General features: G+C 49.4%; 1 protein-coding gene across 3 annotated transcripts in view; it reads right to left on the bottom strand.

Annotated features, from left to right (window-relative positions):
* ARMH4 (armadillo like helical domain containing 4) overlaps positions 1 to 11,942 on the bottom strand; it is a 73,178-nt gene extending 61,236 nt beyond the window's left edge. For 2 of the 3 annotated variants that reach the window (XM_069783149.1, XM_069783147.1), the window contains exons 1-4: positions 11,862 to 11,942; positions 4,494 to 5,869; positions 2,290 to 2,502; positions 857 to 1,075 (exon numbers count right to left, since the gene is read on the bottom strand). In XM_069783149.1, the coding sequence (XP_069639250.1) occupies positions 857 to 1,075; positions 2,290 to 2,502; positions 4,494 to 5,817 (1,756 nt within the window). In that variant the 5' untranslated portion in view covers positions 5,818 to 5,869; positions 11,862 to 11,942. Of the gene's footprint in view, positions 1 to 856; positions 1,076 to 2,289; positions 2,503 to 4,493; positions 5,870 to 11,250; positions 11,350 to 11,861 lie in introns of those variants that run through there. The other variant, XM_069783148.1, reaches the window with a different exon arrangement.
* Between the last annotated feature and the right edge of the window lie 1,340 nt (positions 11,943 to 13,282).

A 13,282-nucleotide genomic window follows, 5' to 3' on the forward strand; every position in this document is an offset into this window, starting at 1 on the left:
AGCAAGAAGCAGGAGTGAAACAATTCTCTGCAGGGAAATCATGGATGAGCTGAAGAGATAACAGATCTGAGCTGCGGACCAACTCCAGAGTAGGATTTACTTCACCTAAACCTCTCCTGATGGGCATTTGCCCCAGTGGAATTTGCATCACTGGCTTTCAACTGTCTGAAGACAGTCAGGGAGCAGAGACTCCAAGACTGGCAGTGGGCAAAGGCACTTTAAGAGAAGGAAGCCCAGGGGGGTGAGGCAAGGCTGGAAGAGCCAGTGATGGGACAGCAGCTTAGCAGGTAGGTTTGAGTTGGAAAACCATCTCAAAGGGGATGCATCCTTTTTCTCTCCCAGCAATGTCACACAGGGACCGTAAATAGGGCATCACTTGTTCTGGCAAGGTTTCAGCCAGCTGGACACTGGGGTAGCCATCTCATGCTGAACATCCCCCTGCATTGCATGCCTTGAGGATTTCAGCAGCACGGTGGCAAGGGCTCTCCAGCTGTCTGAATACATTCCCATGAGCATTACCTGGTACAGAGGCTCAGCAATGGATGCACACACCAGCAGTTAGAGGTGCACAGAGCCAGACTCTACTGGAACAGCAATACCACTGCTGCTCCCCCTCCAAGGGAAAGCCCCATCCCTTCCACCACAGCCACCTGAATTTCAGGCATCCTCCATGACACTGTTCATTGCTTGCTTCCTGTACCCCCTGGAGGAGGACAGGTTGTTCAACAACTTTATTAGGAACACTAACATATGCACATAGCTGTGTGCCAAACAGACAAACTGGGAACTCGGTGTCAAGGCAAGTGTGCCGCTCCACATGAAACTGCCTGCCTCTTAGCCTTGGGATCAGTGGTACCTTCTGACTCCAGGCGGTCCAGACCATAGGTCACAGCTGTACTGATCCTCCTCACAGATGGAAGAGCTGTCCGTCTGACAGAAGATGTCATTGATGCTGGAGTTACCAGGACCACAGTTCTGCTGGATGGCTCCTCTGTCTGTCCAGACTGGGTAGCAGACAATCCACCAGGAGCTGGAACAACCTTCTCACTGGTGACCAGGACCACATCTGTGAGATCTACAGAAGACAGGAAGCAGCAACAGGTTGACACAGCAATATCAAAACCCCCACCATTTAAGAACAAACTCCTTAATGAAAACTTAATTCAGAGTGGAAGAAGTTATTAAACTCTTGCCTCTTTCAAGACATGTCAAGTGACCCTGCTGTAATGAAAGCTTCTCCTCCAGGACAGCCAGCACAGGAGGTTCCCCTTAATAAAAACTCAGCTAGGTTTTCCTTCCATTGCTTTGAGGACTGCTAGTCACCACCCCATAGCAAGATCAGAGCACTAAGACACTAGTTGAGATCTGAACCAAGCGACAGATCTAATTGCTTATTGCAAAGATAAAAGTTAGCTGAATTTATAATTAAATCCCAGAAGCAAATTAATTAGTGGAAACTGCCAGAAGAGCCTTCTCTCCCCTACGAGGGGACCTTAATTTAAGAGATACAACGCAAATAGTTTTTTTCTTCTTATGCCCTGCAATATAAGAATTACCAGAAAAGCTGCCCAGCAGCCATTTCATTACAGTGGTACCTGCTACTACAGAAATAAGCTCAAGCTCAAAGTCAGTTTTGTGCCAAGGGAAGCCTTGCTACACTCCTGTCAACAAGACGGGCTCCTACACATACCTGACAAGGTGACGTCAAGCCAGTAGGCAGCAGCTAGATGAACACAACTGCTTAAAGCATTTCTGTATGAGCTACATCAACCTGATAAGAACTCACCATTCCTTAATGAAAGTGAATAGCAATGCAGGCTTGCCAGACTCTTGCAGGAGAGTGTCTATCCCACCACCGCTTCTCCTATGTTACCCTGATGAAACATTTTCACCCTTCGGCCTGAGCATCAGCAATCTGTGACTGCTTTTAGTTCCTCCATAAAATAAAAACTGGCTTAAACGTCTATGGCTAAAAGTCAGCTCACTAGCAAACATAGATGTGTGGGGGTTGTTTGGAGGCAATTTTTTTTTTTTTAAATCTCTACTCCACTGTTATTTAGGGCAAAAACCCATATGCTGGCATATTTCAGCATGGTAGATCTGGCAGCATGGGCAGAAAGCAGTGGCAGCCCAGGGCTAGAGGCAGCCTGCAGAAGGCTAGAAAAAAGTCACTTAGAATACAGATGCTGTGTGTTGAGACTTCAGTGTCCAAGCATTGATATTGATTTCAGATGTTACCATCTCATCTTGTGTGGAAATGAACCTGCAGTCCTTGAAGCAGAACCCCACCTTCTACATCTGGAGTGTTCGCCATAGAGGAAGCACCAGTTGCCACCAGCATCTGGGTGGTACTAGGAGCAGTCAGCATCTGGGTGTCCTCCCCACTGTTTTCCTGCGGCAGGCTTGCAGCTCCTGTTCCCTGGGTAGCACCAGGCACCAGTGTCACAACTGACAGAGCAGCATCAGCCTCCTGGGCCACTGTTGTCACCTCCTGAGTAACACCTACAGCAAGAACACATGTCAGGACCAACTCACAGGACAGCTGACAGCAAAAGAGCAGACATTTGAAGGAATATAACTCCATGCATTAACATTTCCAGAGCCACGGAGCAAGCAGCAGGTCCGGCCAAGTATCATCAGAGCAGCACAGCATAGAGACAGATGTGAGAATGGGTGTAACAGGAATGAAAGCAGCAGAATCAGCCCTCATTTTCTTAATTGCCCCTGAGGGACACGCAGACCCACTGGGGAGCAATGCCAAGTGAGTACAGCACTGCAAGGCCTGTGGTGTGAAATACCATTTGAAGCATATGAGGCTGCTAGAGCAGTGCTTTTAGTGACCGGCTCTCATGGCTACGAGACTTCAGCTTTGTAGAAGGGTTTATTTTGTTGCACAAGTCTTATTGATAGTGTTGTTTCCCCAACATCTGGGAAACAGCAGAGAAGGAACCTGCTGACAAGTCAAGTGCTTATAAATTAATCTAGAAATTAATCAGTCAGGTTTCAGCACCAGCATGCAATTAGCTTCCCTTCTTTTACAGAAAAAGCTAGATCTTTTGGATTCGGTGAGGGGAAGTTGTCCTTTTGCCTCTGTAGCTCGAGAGGCAAGATTAAAGATGCCCAGCAATCAAAACAAAGTCCTAAACCCCAGTTCATGGTCCTCATCAGCCTAGGAACATGTCATTGCCCAACACCTGACCAGACTTTTTTTAGCATTGAGCCTATACTTTAAACACTGAGTAGAAACATTGTCATTAGGCTGAAGGTGCCATCTCTGCAGGTAAGTACAGTACAGGGTGACACCATCAGCCTGTGACAGGTTGTGTAGGAGGAAGATTTCTGCCTGCTAGTAACAGAGTTGGCACAAACACTGGACAGTCAGAGCCTGGCCACAGCTTCCACTCCAGGGTGGGGAGACAACACCAGGAGCTTTTGTTAAAGGACAGCATAGAGCTCTGGACAGATCTTTTGATCTGAGCATCCTTGTCAAGTCATGGAAGATGTCAGTTACTCACAGGCTACCGGTACAGCTCTCCTGTTCCTGGATTTAGGAAGCATTTATAGCCATCTATCATCTCTGCATCTTCTGCAGTGACTGCAGGTGTCCACAGCTAGCAGTTGAGAGCCAGGTGATCCCAGAAGCTAATTAATTTAACCCCCTCCAGGAATTATCCCCCCACCACCACCACTTTGCAGGGCTTCAGACTGAGCTAGTGCAAGAACCACCTTTGGGTCCTTGTACTTGCTGTATCAAAGGGACACTTGGGGGAGTGTTATCCTCCTTGAAATAAAGTGTTTAACCAGTGGGTCAGAGGCTGGGCTCCCTCCCTAGTCACAGGAGAGGCATACCATAGGGTTATTCAAAGCAGATTTACATATCTCTGGTCAAGGCAAGATGCCTGCAACCAGGCTACAGCTTTCCCCCTCAACCACTATGTGAGCACCAAAACTGAAGCCCCTGCTTTGGTAGTACACCACACATGCAGAATGTTAACAAACCAAGGTTTTTTTAACTAGCACCAAGTCTCTGCTGATGAAACTCCAATTCTCAAGAGACCTCCATACTCAAGTACACCCTTCAACCCCAGGCTCAGCTGCCACAGCCTTTCCAGTCTCAGCTTCCCTGTTTGCTACTACAGCCACCCTCTCTCATCCTGAGGAGCAGAAGAGGCAGCTCAACACAGTTGCTTCACATAACACCCAGGACAGGGTGCCGCCCAACAGACTGTGCCTACCTGTACACAGGGACATCGTGTGTAGGAACAGCCAAGGCTAGGCAGTACTTTATGGATGTGAATTACCCATATAGGCTGCTACCCCTCCACAAAGATCCATAGCCTTTCCTGGCAGGAAGAGTTGTCCCACCTCTATTGCAGGTATTAAGATCACACCTTTCTCCACTTTATCTCCCTGAAAGGAAGCACACATTCCCAAGACCATCCCTCCTAAACCTACACTTTTAGAGGCAAGTGTCTATAACAGGCAAGTTTTACCTTTCCATGAGCTTTCCAGAGTAGGAGAGAGATCGGACTGTGTATCTGTCACCACAGCAGCCTCCGGCTGTGATGACGGAATGCTTTTTCCCTCCTCCGCTGTGACTGCATTTATGTTTTCCAGCACATCAAGATATGCCTTGTCTACACCCGTCAGGTTCGCAGCGTGGAGAGCATCACCGCTGCCTGTGGAAGGGGCTGGCAACTCCTCCCCTTGCACCAGCACCGTGCAGTTGGTGTCCTGGGCAAGCTCGGGAGTTGGTGGAAGGGACGCTGGGGATGGCAGCACCCTTGTTGCATCCTCTTCCTCCCCCACACCTCCCTGCAGGGTCTGGGATGGTTCTGTTGCCCCCAGGTCCTCCGTCACCTCCTCACGAGATGTGCTTCCCGCTTGACTCGTGGCCCCCGGTTTTGTGTCATCCCAGTCGGGCGGCACAGCGTCCATAGGGTGGACGGTGCCAGCCACGGTGGGCAGCTCTCCTCGCCCGACGCCTGTCCCTGCTTCCAGGCGGAGGGAGGCCTCGGTCACCACAAGGGGACGTTTTGCAGCCACGGATGCTCGCACAGCCAGGGACCTCAGAGGGCTCCCCGGGCGAGCTCTTGGTGTTCCCACCTCGGAGGACACACCATGAGCCTGGGGAGTCAGGATGACAGGGTGGTCACTTGCCGCTTCCCAGCTGGGAGAGCTGGGATACAGTGTGGGCTGGGGTGCAGCTGAGGGGTGGGAGCTGCTCTCTGCCTCCTCCTCAGCTGTCCCAGAAAGGGGGTTTGCTGAGAGGCCGGTAGAGCTGTGCTCTACTTCAACACCACCATCCGTGGTGGTCTCACTGATGGGGCCACCAACAGACTCCTCCTGGACAGCAGGGTTCAGTGTGGTCACGGCTGTGGTCAGCATGGCCTTGAACGTGTCGTCCTCATCCAGCTCTGACTTTGTGGGACCAACCTCCTCCTCATCTCCAGCGGCCACTGCCACAGCAGAGGTGTGAGCATCCAGGCCCTGGCTGCCTGGGGTGACGTGACTCGGGCTTACAGGCAGCGTTTCTCCTTCTGCAGTGAACGCATCATTTAAGGGTGTCCCGGAAGGCTTCACCGACACTCCACATGGCTCTTCAGAGACACTCTGCTCAGAAGGGCCCAGGTTATTTTTCAAGTTCAGCACACTTGTCCTTCCATCTTCTACCCCATTCCCTGCCCAGGGGCCATGCTGGACCTTTGTCATGTCCCTCTCCTCCAGTGGCTGAGATGCAAGGCATGGTGGACTGGAGGACAAGAGCAGGATGCTGCAGGTGACCACACAGATGCCAAATCCTATTGATCTACTCATAGCTGAGATGTGCCCAGAAGCCTGCAAGGCTGACAAGTCCAAAGTGCAAGACCTAGAAAAGGAAAAAGGAACCAAGATTACACATACCCATAACCACCTATTGACCCAGGGCCTTAAATAACTGGGTGATAAGTTCCAAGCATGCTTGTCTATGGCCAGTTCTGAGCAGACCCTCCTACGCATCCCAAGCAACAGATCCCTCCATCTATTTTACTGTTCCTAGCCTACCCAACCTGAAGTCTTATGCCAGACAAAACCCAGTCTTGATCTGAAGCCCAAGACAGACCTTGCCAAGCTCTCGCCCCAGTGGTAGAGTGCTCTGCTCTACCCAGCAGGCATCAGACTTGCAAGCATATGATGAGGATCAATCTGTTTGTCCTTTACCAAGACCAGGACTGATGCTTCTCAGGGCTAATCAGACTGAAGTCTCAGGCCTGTTATGGCAAGCCCCGTTCTGTGCATTGACACAGAAGGAAACCAAGAAACTTGCACAGAGAACAAGGTGGGTCAATAGGGCACAACACAGGACCGGAGCCAAAACGGGAGACTTTGGGGCTGCATTAGTGCCATGTCCTGTATGAGCTCCTTGGCCCCGCGGAGAAAGGTTACAGCCCAGACAAACATTGTGCTAATGCAGCAGTGCTGCTATGCTGCACTGCACCATGGAGGCACTTCCAGAAAGTTTCATGTATATAATCATTGTGTGCTCTGAGAGTTTCCAAGAGAGCACTGAACCAGTAGCCCAGCAGCGATCCAGCCAGCTGACAGCTTGCTCTTGGCAGGCTCTGTTGCCTCTAGTAACACAGCTCAGGCTGCCGGACAGATGGAGGACCTCACAGCAGCAGCAGCAGCCTGCTCCCAGCCACCTCCCTCCAGGCAGGTGCCTCTCAGTCCTGGGCTTGCTGTACCATTGCTTAACAGCAGAAGACCATCCCAGCCAAGGCCCCACTCACCACACACAGGACAGCTGGTCACACAAGTCTCATGCACACAGCAAACAGCCCTCCATCGCACAGCAGATCTGGTAAGGTCCTCCTCCCAGTTCCAGGAGGCAGTGGCACAGTCAAGCCCTACTGCAAGAAGCCTCCAACCATCAACAACTTCACTTGCTTTGGCGGGTATGTTCTCAGTTTCACAAGTGAACTGCTCTTACCTTCGAGCCGCAGGAGTAATGAATATTAGTAAGAGGTTGGGGTTGTCAGAACCACCCCTCAGTCTTCCAAAGAGCAAAGATCACCCTCTGCAGTCTTGCTCATGGGCACCAGGATGAGGTCCCCCACTCCTCATTTCCCCACCCAAACAGCATGTAGATAAATATTACTTGCATTTGTACACACACAGTGCAGCAGCAAGCTGCCTAGCACTGCTTTGTTACACAAGGGTGTATCGCTCCTCCATGTCTTCTCATGCACCCAGTGTGATGCTGTGCAAGAGGTAACCGCTGTTATGGGGAAAGGAATCTCAGTAATACCACATTTGTGCTAGTCCGTCTAACTCAAAAGACCCTCTGTGTCCTGCTGCTCATGTACGTTTGTCTCCTTTTGGAAAGTGTCATGTGCCCCATCAGCTAAACACAACCAAGACATCAGAAAGCTTATATTATATCTGGTCTGGTCACACACAACTATGTATTTCCACTGTAAAACATACCTCTTATTCCACCCAGGAGAGAAAGGCTTCTCTAGCTGAAGAGCCTTACAATCTGCAGGGCTGTCTGTAGCACAGAAGACAATCTCAGCATCACCAGCTTAGAGACACAAGTCAGAGTCAACTGCTGCAGGCTCCATTATATGGTTGAGCCTTCAGGGCACACTGAGTCACTTTTTCCACTCTCCCTGCAGCCCTGGCCCTCAGCAGTTTTTGCTGCTAGAATAATTCCCTGTCACAGGCCACACACATGCACCAGGTGCTCAGGGACAAACAGAAGCCACCAAGAAGCCATTCACCAGCAACAGCATAGATACCTTCCACTTTATTTTTAGCATCTCCTTTCTCTGGAGGATGGGTGGCCACCTGTCTATCTCCTCTACCTTCCCAGAAAAAATAGTTAAAAACTGACAGTATTCATCTATTCTTCCAGGCTAATCCTTTATGCACTTTTGTAATTAAGAAGCACTAAGAGTATATTATGCAAGTTAAATTGCTAGTACCCAATGACATGCATCTGCCTTGCCATGCTGATGAATAGAAATTATGTTCACCTCACACCCCTTTAGCAAGTGTCAGTTAAGACCAGACTTATTAAAACATCAAGAAGTTTGTTTTGGTCTTTTTTTTTAAAAAGGAACAGTTTGGATCTAAATACTAGCTTCTCTAGAAGTCAGGAGTGTTTTTAGGCTACACAAGTAGTTTAGCAGTGGTTAAACCTAAACAGAACTCCAGCTGCACTTGAAAGACAGCCATAGCATTTCTCTTGCAGTCATATACATATGTATATACATTTGTAGGTTTCTAGCTCTAGATTCTCAAATAGCCCAAGACATTCAGGAGGTGGTTAGCAGAAGTACCGAAACATTAATATCTCTTCCCAACAAGCTTACTCCATCTTTACTAGGATCCAGAGTGTCAGTGAATAAGAGGGAAAGCTGCTCCCTGCTGGCTTTTAGACAACCATTAATTACAACATTAAAAAAGTATTAAGAGCCTTTCCTCCTCCTGGCTAGTAGATAACATGGCAGTAAGTGCTACCCCAATACAAGAGTTCCCAGGGTACTTTGGGCAGCGTCATACTCTTTCCCCCAGTCCAAAAAGGACTATTGGTTGTAGTCTTACATTTGTAAAGGGCAAAAATAATGTTTGACACTTATTTGCTCAGAAAATCCACAAGATCTAAGCTAACCTAGACCTCTACATTCAATGAAAGTCGGAGATAGTGGCATGGAGCTTGTTGCAGGATAATGGCACAAGTTCACGCTTCAAAGAAGATTAGTTAGAGCTTAAGATCTACTTAGCTTTAGGAAGAGGCTGGATTAGGCAGTGTATGAACAGCCGTGACCTGGCTATCTTCTTAAGCAGAGTTTGACACCTTGCTGTAGCATCTCCACTTAATGCAAAAGTGATACAGGTTTTAGCAGGTAGCCTGCTGCAGAGCAGTTTGTTACTGAAGCTGCATTGGGCTATACATTTATCCTCCCATCTGGCTATTTTTATAGTCAGTCTGCTCTACAGCCTTAGCCAAGCGATAAAAGCAAGCTGGAGCACACCGCTCTGACCGAGCGCCTCCCCTGTAGTAAGCTTAAGCTTTTTCACTACTAGCTTGAAGCTGTAAAATAACTCAATATTTCATGCTGCAGGAACTCCTTGTCCCCAGATTTCACCTGGCATTCTCCAAGCCGAAGCCCTGGAGGACTGCTGCCAAGTACGGGCCAGGCTCTCGGTGGAAAACTAATCCTTGCTTCAAATAGGAAGCACACACAGAGGGCAAGAGACAACACCAGCTACTTCCCCTGCACTTAATAACAACAAATCCCAAGAGATGCAGTTCCCCTAGCCGCAAAGGCAGCACAACTGAAGACAGCCAAGGAGTTTTATCTTTAGCATGGAAAAAAAATAAGTTTTCTTTTAACACCTGGTAGGCTGGAAAGAAGCACAAAGGACTTCCAGGCTAAAAACAGCTGCCAAAACCAGGCATCTCCAGAAGCTGCCCATCAGAACAGGAACCATTTACTATTGTGGACAAGTCACCTCACTGAGGGACAATAAAGACAAATCGGTCACCAGCTGAAACAGTCTCACAGAGTCAGTTTGATCTTTCTGAACCAGGCTGCTTCCTTGCTCCTTACAATTAGCACTAGCAATAGTTACTAAAACATTAACCCCCTCTTGTTATTTGGGAGACCTGTTTGAAGAGTCAGTTCTTGGGAAGCCTGACAAAAGCCAGCTCAGAAGGAACCCCAGCCTGTTACGGTCACTCCAACAGGGCAGGCTTGAAGAGGACAAGCACAGAGCAGACCAGAGTTCTCTCATTCTACAGCAGTTCCTTACATGGACCAGTGGTCTGTGGACACATGCTGCAAAGGATGAAACTCTCCCCTCTGCCTCAGTTGTATGCAGCTACTCCCTAGGATGGCTTTTTAGGGTTTCACCCAGCCAGCTTACTTTGGGAAAACCCCCAAGAAAACCCTTTGCTGTTATTTTCTGCCTTTAGCAAGTTCTGGCAGGTGTTTTTCCAGAATTGTTGAAACATTAAAAAAAAGCATTGAGCTTTTGACTCACTTGAATTAATAACCCTGTTCTAAAAATCCCTCTCCCACACAGAGAAGACCCTTGCACTCTGAAGCTGAAGTGGCTGCATGCCTCATGTAGCCGAGAGCACAGGAGATTAACAGGTCAGCTTCAGAAAAATCACTGCCTAGCCTTTGCAGAAGATGGCTTTTCACACCTCCAAGTATAAGCTTGATTATGCCAAGCTTTGACTGACTGAACAGTCCTGGATGCACTTGGCTTTGCAATTCATCTGCTGATTGGTAAGGGAAGTAGACAAAGATGCTGCAAATCTTTTAATGTGAAGATTTAGCCAAAACATACAAGTCCAGCAACTGCCAGCAATCAAATGCTGTGTTACTGGAGTGCTAATGTATGCTATTCAAGTGTTATTATTTGCGCTGAATACAAAAGCCAGCAGATAATACACTGCAGAACTCCAACTCCTACTTTTGCACACAAGCTGAGAAATGCCTTCATTTCACCTTACATTATGGCCTTGCCCAGTTCAACCAAATCCAGTTCAACCAAGTGAATTGTAGAGCTGATGCTCTTACAGCACATACTCCAGATAAACAGACCTCGACCAGTTAAGCCATCAGCTCACAGTGAAATCCCAACAGTGACGCGACTCTATGCCAGCCCCCAATACAGCCCAAGTCAGATAAGAAAAACTATGTAGACACAACCACATATCAGAGGGGCACACCTTCCTCTACCCTTGAGGACAGATCCTTACAAGCAAATAAATGAGATATTAATATTCTGTAAGGGCAACTTCCTACCAGTCCTACCCTAGTGAAGCTCCTTAATACATAATACATCACCTCCACTTCCAGCGTTGGTGTTCCAGCAGTAGTTCTTTGAGAAGCAAGAGACATGACATGTTTTAGGCATTATTCCCCCAACCACTAAGCGATCGCTTGCTTTGTTCAGAGCAGCACAGACCACCTATGGAAATCCCTACTCAGATTTGCAAGTAAAAGCCGCATAGTTCTTCATGGCTTCTGACCCGTGCCAGGTCCACGGCACCACAGAAGTCAGAGGTCTACCAAATTCCTGCGGGATTAAAAAGATGGGGAGGAGGGGGGCTTAAGAATGAGGCCAAAGGGTGCAGCAGTTTTCAAACACCAGAAGGATGGAAATACTGCTCTCCAGACTGACTGGGAGCAAAGAGGTAGCGTTCAGATTCCAATCAGCAAGAAACGCTCAGAAATTTCAGCGCCTCACCTAACGCAGACAGCAACACCTCGCAGTAGATCTCCTGGAGGATCACGAGTCTCTGCAGGTGGAGGTTTAAAATCGGATTAAACACACCTCGTCAGGCCCTTTTAGCTCGGGTAGAACCCGCTTGTTGGCAAGGGAATGGGACTAGGGACCGCTCAAGGCTTGATTACACCCAGCACGCCGGCTTGCGGGGCACAGATCCATCCCTCCCATCCTCCTTAGTCATATTTACAGGTGAGCTTAAACACCCAGAAGCGCATCCCTTTCCCTACAGCCTCCCACCGCGCCAAGGCACCAAGTACAACCAACCACCCGGCGATTTCTCCAGCCCAGGCCCGCAGCAGGACAGAGGGACAGCGGTCTGTCTGTGTCCCCCCCAAGGATTTTCCGAAGGACCATCCCCCGGGGCTCAAAGGACCAAACCCGCTACGCCGGGAACAAAGAGCCGCACCGAGAATGCGCTGCCCCGCGGGCAGCCGAAGCATCATTACCAAGAAAAAAAAATAATTAAATATGAATAAACACGGGGCAAAATCGGCTTGGAGGGGAGGGTGGGGGGGTCTGTCCGTCTCCCCCCCCCACCAGGGTCGCAGCCCGCCCCCCCCCGGCCTCACCTGCCTCCCGCCGCCTCCTCCCGGTACCTCGGCGATGCGCCGTGCTCGCCCCCAGCCCCGTGTCCCCCCCCCTCCGGGCGGACGGGCGGAACGGGCCGGCCCCCCGACACCGCCCCGCCGGGGCGGTGTCGGGGGGCCGGCCCGTTCCGCCCGTCCGCCCGGTTCCCGCCTTCTCGTACCGGGGTTTTGTACTCCACACCCCCCCGCATCCCTTAGGAGAGGTGCCTGGCAGCCGGGGTTTTCCTTCACTCCTTCTCCAAAAGGAAGTTTTTTTAAATTTTTTTTTTAAAGCATCCGAGTCAGAGCCTCAGCCCAGGCACCCAAGCCTTCCTCACAAGCCGGGATCCGAATCGAACCCGACAGGCTCCCTCGCTTTGCTTACAAGAAGATGCAAAAGCAAGGCCTACAGCAGCATTAGTAGTTTTCCATCTATTACAGATTCTCCTCCAGTGTTTTCAGCTGCAGAGGTCACCTTCCCCTAATACTCTCTCTGCAAAGCAGGAGGACTTCTTAAATAGTATCCCACCCACATTAGGAGAGCTTATTTCAGTATTTTGTTGTTGTTGCTTTGTTTTAAGCACCTATTTGGCTAGGGAGAAAGAAAAGGAAATAATTTTACTCCTGGTTTCCTTCTCCCACCTGTTTTTGTTTTTTTTTCCACCAGGAACCCCACAGCCAATCTAACAGAAACCCTTTACCCCACCAGGTCCCAGAGTACATACAACTCATTTCATCAAACAGCAGCTCACAAACCCATACCTTGCCTCCAAAAACCAAAAGACGAGACCAGCTCCTCTTCCTCTCACCTCCCCCTTCAGCCTGGTGTCAGGGGCACCACAAGGTCTCAGCTGCACGCACAGGATTTTATACGCCATCGTGGGCAATGACTCATTCAGAGCGGTGCTGCAGCAGGTGCAAAGCATTGGCGGTGGGCAGGGACAGGTGAGAAGAGACCAGAAATAATGCTCTTTCGAAGGAGGGAATGACTGCAGCAGAGAGATTTGGGGGGAAATTGCTAGGAGGGAGGAGAGGGATGATATAGGAGAGGGAGAAGAGAGTCAAAATTGTGACTTGGCTATGAATGTGTTCTGCTACATGAAGCAAATCAGTGAATCCCTCTGTACTTCTAGTTATAATCCTGGAATGGTTTGGGTTGGAAGGGACCTTAAAGACCATCTAGTTCCAACCCCCCACCATGGGCAGGGACACCTTCCACTGGACCAGGTTACTCAAAGCCCCATCCGACCTGGCCTTGAACACTGCCAGGGATGGGGCGTCCACAGCTTCTCTGGGCAACCTGTTCCAGTGTCTCACCACCCTCACAGTGAAGAATTTTTTCCTAGTAGCTAATCTAATTCTACCCTCTTTCAGTTTAAAACTGTCACCCCTTGTCCTATCACTACACTCCCTGATGAAGAGTT

The sequence above is a fragment of the Haliaeetus albicilla genome, chromosome 5 (assembly GCF_947461875.1).
Source record: "Haliaeetus albicilla chromosome 5, bHalAlb1.1, whole genome shotgun sequence".
Taxonomy (NCBI): Eukaryota; Metazoa; Chordata; class Aves; order Accipitriformes; family Accipitridae; genus Haliaeetus; species Haliaeetus albicilla.